The sequence below is a fragment of the Sturnus vulgaris genome, chromosome 3 (assembly GCF_052056855.1).
Source record: "Sturnus vulgaris isolate bStuVul1 chromosome 3, bStuVul1.hap1, whole genome shotgun sequence".
Lineage (NCBI taxonomy): Eukaryota > Metazoa > Chordata > Aves > Passeriformes > Sturnidae > Sturnus > Sturnus vulgaris.
The window spans coordinates 110,442,667-110,458,926 of NC_142245.1; the positions used below are offsets into that span (position 1 = coordinate 110,442,667).

At 39.6% G+C, this 16,260-nt stretch overlaps 1 protein-coding gene across 1 annotated transcript; it reads right to left on the bottom strand.

Annotated features, from left to right (window-relative positions):
* Positions 1-1,267: 1,267 nt before the first annotated feature.
* On the bottom strand, positions 1,268-14,554 carry RHAG (Rh associated glycoprotein). The gene is made up of 10 exons (XM_014872919.2): positions 14,346-14,554; positions 9,650-9,833; positions 7,794-7,944; positions 7,462-7,609; positions 6,569-6,735; positions 5,585-5,722; positions 5,238-5,359; positions 4,418-4,503; positions 3,494-3,567; positions 1,268-2,798 (listed from the first exon to the last, which is right to left on the bottom strand). Exons 1-10 carry the CDS (start codon positions 14,479-14,481, stop codon positions 2,721-2,723), a joined length of 1,284 nt encoding a protein of 427 aa, XP_014728405.2. The 5' UTR covers positions 14,482-14,554; the 3' UTR covers positions 1,268-2,720.
* Positions 14,555-16,260: the final 1,706 nt, after the last annotated feature.

Consider the following 16,260-nt stretch of genomic DNA (forward strand, 5'->3'; position numbering starts at 1 on the left):
GTTTACTTTTCAGTCCTGTCCTTTAAACTCATCCTCCACTGTGTCTTGTTTAACTCCTTGCTTTCCTTTTCTGCCTCTGTAAGGCTTCCTCATGGAAGAACAAAAGGGCTCTTAGTAAAATATTTTAACCTTCTGTCTTTTAAGTGTCCAGTCACATATTACACAGAAGTTTTAACTAATTATTAATGAAGCTCTGCTGATTCAAGGTATCCAAAGCTGTGATTAATTGGGAAATAACCAACCAAAGGAAATACCCCAAGCCAGAGAACCAAATGCCACTGGCATCTGCAATGTGGAGGGGAGAAATTAGGGTAAAAAACCTTTGGAGAAACAAATTGTATACTTTAAAGGCACAGTCACATGGAAAAGCAAATAACATTTAAAGCTCTGATTAGACAAAGGGATTCATCTCCCTACTCTGTTTTTTGAGAGAACCTAAGGGACTGACTTCTCTGGGGGAAGAATCTTCTGAAGAAGAAGTTTGGGGACAATAATGAGTGCTTAGAGGATAAGGGTATGGATTACTATGGAAAGATTATAAGGAGAACTGGAGAACAAAACTGTATAGTTCATTTTTTCCCTTTTGGATTAAAACAAACACAAAACCAAAAAACCTAAATGTCATTGAGGGCATCAATCACCAGGAGAGATTAAAGGTTGGATATTAGGAAAAAATTCTTCACTGGAAGAGTGCTTAAACATTGGAACTGGCTCCCAAGGGAAGCAGAGGAGTCACCATCCCTGGAAGTGTTCAAGAAGTGAGTAGACACACCATTCTCAGTGTGGTTTACTGGCCGTGATGATAATCCATCCAAGGCTGGACTTGATGATCTTGGAACTACTTTCAAACCTTAAGGATTCTATAATTCAAAGATTTACTGCCAGTGCTTGGTGCTTCCTCACTCAGGTATTCCTGTGTGGTCAGCACTCAAAACTAGTGAAATTACCTCACCCTCTTTAAGGTGAATTAAAGACCCTCTGAACTCCCAAGTAGGAATTTGAGGGGAGAAATTCATGTATTAAAGATAAGACTTTTACAGGCTGTCCATAGATGGAATCTTTTTCAAGTACTTCAACACTTTGTAAATTATGCACAAAATACTTCTAAAATATTTACAAATGCAATATTTACATTGTGAAATGTTTCCCCAGCTTTTACGAAAATGAATGTGTGACAGCTGTGAGAGGATAAAGGACATCTTACAGCCAACAAGCCGGAAAAGAGTCATTCATTGCACATCTGCAAAAGAGCTTATCTGAACTAAAGTGTGATACAACAAATATATTTTTATTCATGGGTAGAAATCTGACATATCTAGCAGTATACAGCAGGTATAACATGGGACAGCCCTGCCTAGTATCTTTCTAAAGATTTTCAAGGAAAAGTACATCAGCAGAAATGGAAATATGAGAGGCGTTTTCCTGTTATGTCTGATAAGCAAGACTTGAAAGAAGTTCCTAGTATAAAAAAAAAGGTTGAAAGTTCACCCACTTTGGCCTGTTATTCAGAGACATCAGCAGTAACTTTCCGTGAATGATGGATTGAGGCACTGTGTTCCTTCTGTTTGATTTCCACTTCCCATCCATTGTCTCTCCATGGATTATCCCATGCATGAAGGCACCTCATGGAGCTCCTTCAGCTACCTCAATTTTTGTCTCTGAACTCAGCAGCCACTGTCATCACTTCTCCAATTAATTTTCCTTAATTTAGCTTCAGTTTTCTTCTCTTTGCTTTTACTTCTGTTAGGAGAAAGTGACTTCAGAGTCAGTGACTTGTGGCTTCTGTAGGTTGAACGTAGCTTCTTTCCAATCAGTTCCAAACAATACATATTTTTCTGGAGCTGGCATTAGTTCAGGTTATATTTCTTGACATTAACACTGCTACAATCCACTTATTATTACACTTACTATTATATTACAATCCACTATTGAATAAAATAAGACCTATTATGCAAACACTTGCTTTTCATAGCTCCTGCTCAGTTCCCTTATTATGTCCTTGAAACTAACTAAATCAATGACAATAAATAAATACATCTATGACAATTATGAATTTTTTTACAATTTCACTGTCTTTTCCCTTTCAATAAACATATTCACAATGAATCAATACTCATATTGCCTTATCAATCACTGAATTCTCTGCTTTGCCATAAGAATTATTTCAACATCTTGCTTCCTGTCACAATCAAACTTCAAAATACACCACATTTTCTCCTCCATCGGAAAAGAGGACACACTTTCTTAAGAAGTTAAGCTGGGATACTCTGGTGAAAAGTTTGTTCAAATCCATATAAAAAATATAAAATATAAATTCATTTCTTCTTGATTACCCCTATACAGTTGAAGGATGTAACTCAGAAATCTCACAATTAAATATATTATCCTGTAATCTTGAAACCCAAAGCTTTTTACAACACCTATATTGTTGTCAGTGTCAGCAAAAGATAAAATAGAGATAATTTTAAAAAGCAGTTTGTGGTGCCTTTTTCTGATGAACAAATATATTAGAAGGACTTAATTTATTCACCTGAGCTTGGCATAATGACTAAGTAATCTAAAATCAAGCTTGTTTTCTTTTACAAAAATATAGCTATCTTCAGCCTTTTCTTAAAAACCTGGTGTGGTTGGGATAATACTTGGATGTTGTTTCATTGTTTCTTAGCACTAGAAACAGAAAAGAGCATCATTAGGACAAATATTGCAGATTAATTATTTTTCTACATGGCAGCTTCAAATCTGCTGCGCTCATCACGGTGGCTGGAGTGAATTTCGGGTACTGTCTCCTCCTCTGGAACCTGCCATGAGAAACAAAGGAGAGCTCAGTTAAGGACAGACAGATTTGCTTTTGCCATAAAAGAAGACTAAAATGTGCCTAGAATGAAATTATATTTGCATATATTATGCAGAGACTGACATGAACCATCAATTCTGGATACTGAAGGATGAACTTAGGGTTTTCTTCATAGCAGGAGTTTAATTAAAATTATTAGAATTAAAATTATTTATTATCATTATTATCATTACAAAAACCTAATAAAATTTCTTTTAATTTCACATTTTATTTGCAAGGAATATATATCATCTATTACTTCTTGCCTTGCCTTTTTGGGTTTGCCCTGGAATAAAGTATAAAGTTCAGATTGCCTGGATTAAGAATATGTTATCAGTTTCTGATAAGGAAGAGGATACCTAATACAGTGAGCACATAATAGACAGATAAAGGCTTCCACTGTGACATCAGTTTATTGTCTCTATTTCTGCTTTTTGTTCAAGGTGAGTCCAATGAAAAAGGCATGATTATCTAAGAAGTCCAAAAATGATCCTGAAGGTGTCCTTGATAAATTCACAGCCTGAGGTAGATCAGCATTTTTGAGTTTTGAAGAGGCAGCCTTTCTGATTCATGTCTGCAAACCACAAAGCCCAGGAGAGCAGGGCTGCAGTGGCTGCACATCCTCCAACATAATGAAAATAAAAGGAGGTTGTGTCTTACCTCCCAATAAGCAGAGTCATCAAAGCAGTTCTGGTCAGATACTTGTCCCAAGAAGGGCAGCTTTAGAATAGCACCTGCAGGAAAACCAGCATCAGAAGTTTAAAACATGAAGAAAATGACCAAATAAATGTCCCTCAGATGTGCCCTAGGCAGTCAGCTAAGTTTTCTGACTGATTTCCTCATCTACAGAAATATCCAACTATCCTGGAACATCAGGTCAATTATTCTGAGAGGTTTCTCTCATACAAACATGAATAAGAGCATAAATAAATGCTTGTTTTTAATTGACCAGATTTCAGACCAAAATTTTCTATTTCAGGCTGATTTTTTGTTTGTTTGTTTGTAAGTATTGACAAACACATGGAAACGTGTGACACCTCATTGAGTATGTCTTGATCTCAAACTAGTTACTGCTCAGAATTTGAAGTATCTGAATCTGGAGAAGAATTCCTCCCAGAACAACACATTATTCCTATAGATATAAAATCAGTATCTTTGGAGCATGTACTCAGTAAAAGATATAAAATAAAAGAATCATAGAAATATTTAGGTTGGAAAAAACCTCCAAGATCATCAGGTCCAGTCCTAGACCAAACACCATCTAATCAGCCAGACCAGAGCCCTGAGTGCCACAGCCAGTCACTCCTTGGACACCTCCAGGGATGGGGACTCCAAACTTCCCAGGGAAGCCCCTTCCAATGCCTGACCACCCTTGCAGTGAAGAAATCCTTCCTGACGAACCTGAACTTCATTTGAAGACAAAAACATTGGAAAACTGCTTTTCCATGTTTGAGTTTCTGGGACTGGGACCCCCATTATTTCGATTTTGTATTATTCACACAAAATTGTTTATACATTTAAGTTCTCCATGGAGAAGCCTCTAAATTCACATGTGGTTTGAGTCACTATAAGCATCCCACTGACCTGTGAGTGCTCCTCCCACCAGTGCAATTCCAAGTGTACTTCCCAGGGCAGCAGCCTGCATGGCAGGAGTAAGTGGGTGACCATTCCTGAAAAGAGTAGAAAACCAAACCTATCAAAAAATTGTTTCACTTTGAGACTGATGATCAGTCTTGCAACTTGTACAGTTGTACACATTGTACTTTTGTACTACAAGCACAATTGTACTTGCTGCATGCTGGAAAAGTTGACTCATAGGAAAATATTCTAGAATCTTTATGGTTGGAAAAGATCTCCAAGATTATAGAGTCCAACAAATCCAGCCATTGCTGTATGCAATGACTTTAATTTAGCTTTGTTTTAGGCTACAGATGAAAACAACTTCTTTGAGAAGGTTATTAATGTCCTGTATTTAGAGAATGTTCCCTGTTGCAAAAAGATCAGCATTTCATCTTTTTGGAGTCTTATGAGACAATGGAAAAAACTCATTTTGCCTTTTTTTTTTTTTTTTTTTTTTAACTCTTACAAATCCCAGAAGTGTAATTGTAGAGTCATAATAAATACTTTTCTATGTTTGAATGGTTCAGTGTGCTGTTTCTTTATGATGCTTTAATGAATTTATTTTTATTTGAGCTTTTAATCTGTAACAAGCTTGGCATTTAAGCAGCGTGCTAAAGGTAGGAGATCAAGAAGAACCCAAATTAAATGAGAGTACAACGCTTCACATCAAATCAATGACACACTTCTGAAAAAAAAATCATAATTAGATCCAAAGAAGGTAGCAAATTAGAACAGACCTTCAAAAATAAAAAAAACTTCTTTCTCTCATCTCTCTATAACTCACCTCTCCTCTGTTTTTATTGCAGTTACTATGATGCCAGCAATACCTCCCAGAATTCCAGGTAAACCATGTAAGTTATGAACTCCACAAGTGTCTTGAATTTTCAGCTTGGATGCCATCACAGGCTGAAATGAGGGGAAATAGGAAATTTATAGTGAGTTTATAGTCTTCCATGATCTCTAGATGGATATGCAAAAGAAAGAGCAGAAGTTCAAGAATCAAATCACTATTAAAAGTCACCATTACCTGGAGTGTGCTGTATCTATCCTTCCTTTGTAGCAAACCAAGGGAGCTCAAGGAAAGCCAAAGAGAAATAAAAATGGGAGCAGAGCTGGCTCCCCAATACTTACAGTCAGGAACTGGAATCCAAGGACAGAGACAATTCCAGCAATGACCCCAATGAACATGGCAGAAAAAGGGTGGATTGCCAGGTCAGCACAGGTACCCACGGCTACTCCTCCTGCCAGGGTGGCATTTTGAATGAGAACCTGCAGAGGGGACACAGAGCAAGGCAGAGGTGACACATGAGGAGCAGAGGCTTCTTTCAGGGCTGAGTGCCCCCAAAGGCTCTCTTGCACATGCTGGGCTCAGACAAATAACTGAGCTGCTGGGAAGGAGTGGGTGGGGACAGAGGTGGATTTTAGGGCAAGGGGATAGAAGCTGGTTTGGTTTTGTTTGTTGTGCAGCTGCACTGAGATTTCCAGGGAATGGGTCATTTCCTTGAGAGAACTATTTTGGGTTTTTTAATAATGTTCAAGTAGGAACATCTTTGGAATAAGATCCAAAAGTCCACCTGAACACTGGACTAATGTCTCTAAGGTCCTGCAGGTTACGTGGACAAGAGAGAATCATCAGAGAACCATTAAGGCTGGAAGACACCTTTCAGATTAATAAATCCAACCATCAAACCAGTACAACCACCATGTTCCCAGACTACTACACTGCTTTCCAACCCTTTCTGTGAAGAAATTTCTCCTAATATCCAGTCTAGACCTGCCCTGATGCAACTCGAGGCTGTTTTCTCTCATCCTGTCACTTGGTATTTGAAGAAAAGACCAAGCCCCACCTGGTTCCACCTTTATTCCTCAGGGAGTTGTAGAGAGTGAGAAGATCCTCCCTGAGCCTCCTTTTCTTCGGAGTGAGCCCCCCAGCAACCTCACCCACTTCTCATCAGACTTCAGAGATTTTACAAATATAATAGCTCTAATTCTGGCCATAATATGGGGAAAGGCTCCAGATAGCCTGGACAGATAGATGGACACTGGGAATCTGCTTTCTCATGCTTATTTGAGAAGGTTGGCTCGATTTAATGAGGGTTATGATGTGATTCTTACCATACTGAATTTGCCTCTTTTATCCACCAGGCTGGAGAGGGCGAATGTTACGACGGTACAGGCAGCCAAGGAGCAATAAGTGTTGATAATGGCTGTTCCCTGGGCTTTTGAACCATTTGCAATGGCAGAGTTAAAACTGGGCCAAAAAAGCCAAAGGAACAGGGTACCTGGGTGAATAGAAGTCAAAACAAAGCAAAAGCTATTTTAGTCACAAGGGCTAATACAACAGAGTGTGCTACAAGAAATGAGGACAATGATTAACGAGAAACATGGAATAGACAAAATTCTGGGAGAAATAATAGAATATGCAGGAGATTTTGACACTGGCAGCTGGAATTTTGATGCATGGTCTCCTGTGGAACCTTACTGGAAGGCTTTAATGACTCCTTGTCATGCCCCACTCACTGTCAGAGCCCAGCACCACTGTGAAACCCCAGCCAGAACAGGATGCATGGGCAACACGATTCACATGCAACTCCTGTATCATCTGTCAATACAACTGAAAGTTTTAGCTGGTGAATTGCTCTATGCACAGTTCTCATGGACAGATAGATATATGGTGTCTGACATTCGTTACCATGGCAGGCATAAATCAATCCTTTTAATTATGGACAATTGCTTTGGAAATACTGTTGAAAAGCACAAGATTTAACAAAAAGGAAGTCACCACTAAGGCACAGTGAAAACACATATTTAATTTGATCTTTACATCCTTGGAAGCAAGGAAAAGTATGTGTGCCACTGAAAATATGGTGCTTGCATGAGACAAAAAGGAATTTGCCTCCAGAAGTGTATTTAGGAAAATGAATGTACCATAATAATAGGCAGTCAGAAAAAAACAGAGATGGATGAGGGAAGAACAGCTGATCAGCTCTCGATATTACTTCACTTACCAATCATGGCAAACATGTCTGAGTGATAGGTGGATTCATCATTTTCATGTTTTTTTGACAGACCAGGACGGTACAAGACGAAAGCTGCAGCCAAACCAAAATAAGCTCCAAAAGCATGGATAGTCATCGAAGCTCCAACATCTGTGGCCTGTAATAGAGACCCAAAATAATTTACACAGCTTAAAGACAAATGTCTGATGTACGAGATGTCTGGAGGACTTAATGGTTTAATTCTGTGGTAGAAACCAGAGCCTAGCATAAGCAAACTGGAAGTATTACAAAGTGAAAGCACTTGTTTTAAAGAGAAAACAATGATTGCTAAATAGTTGTACCTGTAATACTTTGGTTACTAGATGTTCATTGCATGCAAAGATGGTGATCTCCAGAAGAGTCAGGATCAGCATCTGAATGGGACTTGTTTTCCCCAGGAGTGCTCCAAAAGAAATCAAAGCAGTTGCTGTGCTGAAGTCAGCATTTATCATGCTGTAGTTAAGAAAAAAAAAACCAAAACACATTAAAAAAGGAAAATTAGTTAAAAAATCTGTAGTATCCAACATGCCATTAAAATGAAATGATTGAAATTAGAGAGCTTTAACTCTTCAGATACAAAATTATCAAGCTCATCTTTGTGAATAAAACTTAAATCAAACCTTTCCAGATGGATTTTGTAAGGATTTTACCAGCTAGTGAAGAGTAAGTGTAGAAGGTTTCTTCTTATACCACACATGTGCTTAGCTGGCTGAAATTATGATGAAAAGGCAGATGAGAAGTGTATTGGGATGTGCAGGGATGTCATGGAATCACAGAATCATTTCGATTGGAAAAGGTCTCTAAGACCATTGAGTCTAACCTTTTACCCAGCACTGCCAAATCCACCACTAAACCATATCCCTGAGTGACACATCTCCAGGTTTTTTAAAAACTTTTTTGGGGATGGTGACTCCACAGCTTTCCTGGGCAACTTGTTGCAATGCCTGACCATCATTTCTGTGAAGAGATTTTTCCTAATATCCAACTAAACCTCCCTTGGTGTGATTTCTTCTTGTCCCTTCAGGCCATTTCCCCTTGTCCTGTCCTTGTTCCCTGGGAGCAGAGCCCGACCCCACCTGGCTGTCCCCTCCTGTCAGGGAGCTCTGCAGAGCCACAAGGTCCCCCCTGAGCCTCCTTTTCTCCAGGCTGAGCCCCTTTCCCAGCTCCCTCAGCTGCTCCTCATCATCCTTGTGCTCCAGAGCCTTCCCCAGCTCCGTTCCCTTTTCTGGACACGCTCCAGCCCCATCAATTTCCAGCCCTGACTGCCACCTAGGCTCCAAAGCTGACAGAGAGGTCTCTGGTCAGATGGTTTATATAATCCTGGAAGCCCTGCACACCTGTCTCTCTCTGTGCATCATCCTTGCATGAGCTGTCAGGCAGCACCAGTGTTAATATGTTTTGGGGATTGGCAAAGGTAAATAAAACCAGAAATTGATAAAACCTTAGAGCACAGAGAGGCACTAACCTGTGAGTCCCTCTGAAAATGCCTGCCTTTAAGCATTAGGGAGCTGCTTGTATCATTCCTGCTTTCCTCTCAGTAATGTTTGGATGCTGTTCATTTCAAAATTGTTTACACGTTGTCTCAGAAAACAGAACTGCACATGTGGAAAACACTCTGAGACATTGGTAGAGGCAGGACAGGTGAATAGGAGGGGCATTAAATGTGCTCAGAGACATTGCCCATGAGGTCTCTTATCCTGATTGGTGTTCAGACCCTGCTGGAGTGTGATGCTCATGAAAATCATTCCTTGAGAAGTAAGAGAAAACCTTGTGAGTGCATAGACATGCTGCTCCAGCCTTTCTTCTGTGACCCCATGTGTGGTGGAAAGACAGATCCTTCCATGCCTGCTGGATGCAGGATGTGCTGTGCTACTGCTGGAAATCTTCCAGCCTCCACAGCTTAAGAGATTCAAAGCAACCTCTCTACAGGACCCACACCTCCCACACCTCATGTAGCACCTCAAATTTCTTCACAAACTTTGGTTACCTTGGCCCAGGAGTGGCCCCCTCAATGGTGAAGGGCAGAAGGATGTGGAGAGGTGGACAGTAAGGCTTAATGAAATTTAGGGAAAGTCTGACCCCCATAGGTGCTGTGGTTTATGGCTTCTCCTGATATCTTCAGGGATAGAAATATCAATTTTTGTAAATTCACATATACCTTTCGATGTTAATAGGAATTTTCCCTCCTTTCATGTGCCAAAATCCTTGCATCAGAATTCCCCACTGGAGACCGAAGGCAGCGATGAGCATGTTGAAACCAACACTGCTGAATCCATATTTCTTCAGAAAGGTCATCAGGAAACCAAATCCAACAAATATCATCACATGGACATCCTGAAAGTCTGAAGGGGAAACACGTCTGTGTAGGGACTGTGAAGAGTGGCTGTGAAGGGTGAAAAACTAGGGACACAGGCAGCTGGAGTAGAAAAGAGTTCCAAACTCCAGTTATGCATTCTTAGCACTTCATGACCAGTCTACCAGCTGCAAACTGAATGTCTGGAAAATGCCACACTTAATTATTGATTGTATTGATTCCTATTTCATTATGGAAAGCCACTGGATCTCTGTATTTGCAAATTTATTTGTGTCTGGCACCGTCCTCTCTTTGTGAAGCTACCAGGAAAGTTGTCACAGCTTCCTGTCCTTACAGAAGAGTTAAGTTCCCCTTCCAGTAAAGGTGGTCAGAGCCAGTGTGTCCTGACTAACTCCAAAATTGTACATGGGACTTGTTTGGGTGACTGCTAGGTGTCCCAGTGCACAGCAATGCTTGGGATCCCTAAAAATTACTGTCCAAGACATTGATCTTTTTACATGGATAAAAGAAAAATTAATTTTAAGGCAAAGTTTAAATTTAAGAATTAATAGAGTTAATCAGCATACAATTAGTCATCATTCAAATATTTGGTTGTTTTTAGGAATATGGATTTTGTCAAAATATGATTAGTTATTTATTTTCTACTTTTTAAAGTTATTACTTTAATTTTCTTTTTTTTCCCCATTTAATACAAACTGAATCTATTACCACAACATGGATACTTTAATTTTTTTTTTTTTTTTTTTTTTTTTTTTTTTTTTTACTTTTGAGCATTATTTAATTTAATTGACTCTAAACCAGACAGGTTTGAGTCCTGTAATTGCAACTTTTTGTCTGATTTTACTGTTAGTAAGAACCTCCAGTATAGAGAGACTGTTTTTAATAATTTTTATTTCCTTGCTCTTGCATGCCAATAAGCATGAAAAACGTCAGCTGGTTAGGATAACATTTGGCTTGAAGTCGCAATTCCCGTTACCTGAAGCATTCCTGTTTTGCATTTCCACGCTTGGCCAAAAGAGGGCCCAGAAGTATAAGAAGTTACTGAAGATTCCCAATAAACTCTTTTATATTTGCAGTGTCATATTCCAGCCCTGCCCTAGCACTGAAATAAGCAGTAAGAGCCTTTACTTTGCATTTAAGAAACAGCATTGATGGTTGTCTTGGGATTAGATGATCAACTTTAAGGTCCCTTCCAACCCAGGCCATTCTATGATTCTATAGAAATGCAGGTGGTTCACAAACACCTCCAACCCTTTTGCTTCCTCTTCAGGCTGGACATTTTAAAGCTGTCTGGATTTATTCACAAAAATGGTTTAAAGTCTTGGTTAAAAATAGGTTAATTCATGGGTGTTGAGGAAAAACTCCTAGTTTAGCCTGTACCTTGAACTTTAATTACCTCTTATGCATTATTTTAAAGAAGAGCAGGTCTGGAATGACTTTAAATGATGAAGAAAACAGCATAATTTGAACTGAACTGTTTCATTAACCAGTTGTGTTTGACAAAGCATAGCACATCGGTGAGAGAGGAAAATAAAGATTGGGAAAAAAACTTCAGCAGATCCTGAACAAAGCCACTACACAGAATTCTGCAAGGCTGGCCAAGAGCAGCAAAATAACTCCACTGCAAGGTGGTCAGTCCCAACACAAAGATGCTTGTGAAATACTCTAAAACTGATCCTGCTTGGTCGGAAGTTGTAAACCATAGAACTCTGAACAAGAGGGATGCAAAAGTTTCCCTAACCATGAGTCATGAATGCTCACAGGACAATGTGTACAGGATGCCAACACGAAAGAAATCCTCTTGTAGTGCTCTGAGAACCACCACACCCCCGGGTTCTCCCATTCCAGTGGCACAACACAGCTGAAACTGTCCATCCAATTTGCCAAGCCTGTACCTGTATCCACCACAAATAAATTATGATGCAAAGCTACGCTTTGGGAATGATCTCAGCTTAGCCCTCCTTACCTGAGTGCAAAGCTATGTTGATCCTCCACTATTTTTTTTTATTTTTCTTCTGTCCAAAGCCACTTAAACAGCTTGAATTCATGGTGTTGAGGTGTCTAAGGCATACAAAATCAGGCCTTGCATTGCAGTCCTGAGAATATAAATTACCTCCTGGATGAAAGAGCTAAATCTCTGAGGTATGGACAGGTTAATATCCTAAGGCATAGCATGGGAAACAGTTTAAACCCACTATTTTAGGGACTCAAGGGAAGTCCTGGCTCAAGATATTTCCTAATACACCTATACAACCATAGCATTAAACTTCTGCCAAGTCCTCAGGCAAACTGCACTTTTATTTGCACTTTGTATAGATAAATTTGAGAGTAAGGGGTCCTAAAAGTGAACATATAGGTACTGTGAAAATCTACTTTTATTCCCATTCCTTGTTGGAAATTACCTCTGTGAGGTCAGCATCTAAAAATTCAACATGGCATTGGTGGTGTTTGCTTGCTTTATGTCTCTACTGGTAATCTGAACAGCCTGGCCAAAAGAAATATGTGTTCTTCTCTCCTAAAACACTGCTCCCACCTTAAGAGCAGCCCCTTATCCTTTATGCTATGCCTAAAGCCATGCCAGTTTGCATGAGCCCAAACCATTCCAGAGGGATGCTCACAGGTCAATAGTGTGGGCAGCCAAGGGACAAGTGTGCAGGGATAACACAGCCATACACTGCCTGTGCAGGGAGGCATGGGAAACAGCAGGAAATTCTTCCCACACTTTTAGACACTGATATTAATGAAGAAATAAGCATAGGTGAGCTCTAACTGGGTAAATTACATCTAAAGACCTGTATTGTACTGTCAGTACAATTACCTGTGCTGTCAAAATTATTCATGTGGGTTCTGGCATAACTTTTGCCTAAGCCAACAATCACCTCCTGGGTGACAGTGGACCAAGAGTACTTCCCAATACACTATCTAGATAAGGCCACCTAATTTAGGAACTTAGACAGTTCAATACAGTTGGGATGGTTTAATATGACAACAGCAAGAGAGCTGTTCTTGTTCAGCACAAGAGAAGACATGGCTCTGGGGAGACCTTAAAGCATCTTCTAGTATTAAAGGGGGTTGCAAAAAAGTGGAAGAGTGACATCTTAAACGGGCAGATAATGATAGGACAAGAAGGAACAGTTTTAAATTAAAAGAGGAGAGATTTATATTGGGTATTAGTAAGAAATTCTTCCCTGTGAGGGTGGGCAGGCCCTGGCACAGGGTGCCCAGAGAAGCTGTGGCTGCCCCTGGATCCCTGGAAGTGTTCAAGGCCAGGTTGGATGGGGTTTGGAGCAACCTGGGATAGTGGAAAGTGTCCCTGCCCATGGCAGGGGATGGAATGAGATGATTTTTAAGGTCCCTTCCAACCCAAACCCAAGGTCTCTTCCTTTAGCTCTATGAACATCACTGACATGGCCAAACTGTCACAGAGAGGGGGCTCTGGCACAGCCTAGGTTGCCTTATCTCAGGGATTCTGTGAGTAATTAGCCCCTCCATCAGCTGATTGCATCTGGAGCTGAATAATGCCCTCATTCGCTGTCCTCTGACCCAGACAATGCTCTCTGTGAGAATACACAACACAAGACTACTCCAACCTGAGATACCATTCCCCCATAACAGCCACGGAAAGGACAGCTAGAATGAGAGAAAAAGAGGGATACATGCAAAGTTACACAGGTGCTACCTGCAGGCAGGGAGTTCTGTACTCTAGGATCCTCATCAAGCACATTGCAATCAGGGATACCTTGCAAGTCACTGAGGCCTCAGAGCCAAAAAACTGAGCAACAAACCTTCAATACTGCCAGGAAAACACAGTTTGCAGCTCTGCAAATTCTGTTTTCTATGTATTCACAATAGTTTTATCTTTGAATGAGGAGGAGGGGGTGAGAGAAGTGAGCAACTACTTCTCAGGCCAAGAGCTTTTTCTGATCTTCACCAAGTATTTGCAGAGCAACAAATCAACAGAAACATTTTCAGGCTAAACCATTACTACCTAAGGGAGCCACTGCTTTGGAAGATAGCAGGGAATGATCCATCTTGTTGCCAAAACTCTGGCCCTTTTTGGACAAACATTTTATAACAATGATGCATATACAGCTCAATTTCCATGTTGTCACAAGACATCTTTTCCAAACCTGGATGGTAGTAATGAAACATTCCATTCATTTTAGTTATTAAATACAGTAATCAGGATAGAAGGTCTGGCAAGAAACACCCCCATCTGTCTCTGGAAAATGCTGAAATATTTCAAAGTAACACACCGTTCACCAAGTCCTAACCTGCTGTGCAAACACTAGAACAATTTCCCAGTCTCTTCTCTCCCAGAACAGTAAACTTCTCAGCAATGAAGTACTTGCAGAATTTTACATGTTTGGCTTTTTCATTGAAGCCTGCTGCTTTCACACCTCAGAAAAACGTGTTTGCCTCAAAACACAACTTTCTTTTCCTTTCTTTATCAATAGGTCTCGTATGTTATTCAGAAATCTTGCTTAGGATCAGTTTAAAGAAATTTCAGCTTCTATAAATCATAGACAGAAGTACTTACGTGGGTATAATCCTGCAGCAGAAGAATTTGTGTCATAATCCACGAATATCCCATACAAAACAATGACAATAACTTCCAGAAAAAGCGCCAGGATCGAGAACTTGAACCTCATGTTGGTGTCAAAGTCTGGAGGCATTGCTGGAGAGCAGGTGGCTGTGAGAGCTTGATAATGGGTGTTTGCCCTCTGAGGAGCCGACTAATTCTGTGGATCTGGGAGATATAGCAAAAGAAAAAAAAAAGAAAGAAAAAAGAAACGTGAACACATCGTCACACCCACTATGGGAGGGAAAAAGTTCAGGTCAATACAGCGATTTCAATTTCCCAGGGTACTTCTGTGTGTGAAATGGTGAAATGCTGGCTTGCATGTGGTTTTGTTTTTGGGTTTTTTTTCCCAGTTTTTAATACAAACCAGCTTATTCAGCCATTCAGTTGTACTTCTCACTGCCTGTATGTATTTTAAAAAGGAAACAGCCTTCAAGAAAATCTCACAGAGCCTGGTTTGCTGCATGTAGTGAGGAACAGTGACTCTCAATTGTGTTTCCTGTAGTCAATATTTTCAAGTTGTAGCTCTTCTTCCAAAGAGTAAATAATTTTGCATTGCAAATAAAACATGGAAAATCACCTCTCTTCATATAGGCTGTGATAAGCAAAAAGAATCTCTTTCGACAACCTGGAGACATTTTTTTTTTAATTTCACAGTGAAGTATTCATTCTCAGAGCACAAGTTCTCATTGCAAACTTTTATTTAAAAAGGAAACTATTGTACTTCTTTATATGTAAAAAGGATATTCATAATCGGTAAAGAGGAAAGCTGTAATTACTAAAAAGAGAAATTTGAAGAGAACAGTTCCATTTTTTATTTTGAATGATTGCTTTTTTTTAATGTTCCCCTTAGCTCAGACAATGGAAATAGGTCAGAGACCAAATCTATTACACGGTTTAAAAAGCTTAGTTTGTAAACTTTCTCACAAATGGAGGAGAAAATTAAATTTCACTTAGTTTACATTTGGATGATGTCTTGCTCTTGAGAGTCGCATTGCTTGTCAAAATTTGTCTTGAGTCCTCAAAGTTTTGTGGATAAAATATTATATTGATGCAACCAAATTCACCTCTGTTAATCCAGCAGTCAGAAAACAGGGCAAAATTGTACATCAGGAGCTTTTATTTAATGAAAAATTGTATCTATGAAAAAGAGGGATGATATTGTAGTAGTTGACTAATTGCTCATGAAGAAGTAGTGCCAGGGTACAGCAATAAAATGCTGTGTCAGTCCTTGGGTATAAAAACCAGCTTAATATAGAGATGTGGGAGATGATGCTGAGCTGGGCTGCTGTCCTGGTGAGATACTGCTGGAAAACTGCTCACATGCTATGACATTTTAAAAACTCAGTTATTTTTTTTTTAAGGTACTTCTATTCTGGTACAAGGCAGTGCCATGACCTTTTCTCTGTTCCTAAGTCCAGTTAAAAATTCTCTAATATAAAAGTAGAGTTATACCTTTCATATACCTACATTATCCAAACTAAGTTTAAACTTATCACAGCTTTTTCTCCCTGAAAATGAGTCTGTGCATTTGGAAGGGAAACCAAAGTATTTAGAAAGAAAAACTCGTCTATCACATAATCAAGCCTGCGAGTGGCAAAGCTAAAATAAGCACAAATGTGGTTTTTTTCCTTCACAGCAACTGTATTTCATTTGAGCAGCTCAAAGAGAGGAAACAGAGCTTTGTTAAAAAGCTATCACTCATCCTTAGTGCACCACAGGATAGGACACACAGCCAGGTTTGGTTGTGAGGACCTGTCAGCTCCTACATTTGCTCAGGAGGTGATTAAAAAAGGACAAATTAATGAGCAAAGTTAATTGTTTTTTTTTTTACTCATAGCTCAGCCAAGAATATCTTGTGTATTCATTGCAT

What these genes read in the sequence shown, in the direction of transcription:
- RHAG (XM_014872919.2), bottom strand. Translation starts at nt 14,481, where the DNA reads ATGCCTCCAGACTTTGACACCAACATGAGGTTCAAGTTCTCGATCCTG. An exon ending in ATTCCTATTAACATCGAAAG is followed by an intron (nt 7,945 to 9,649) that starts GTATATGTGAAT and finishes TCTTAACTACAG; the next exon opens with CATGATAAATGCTGACTTCA. An exon ending in TAGTAACCAAAGTATTACAG is followed by an intron (nt 7,610 to 7,793) that starts GTACAACTATTT and finishes TCTCTATTACAG; the next exon opens with GCCACAGATGTTGGAGCTTC.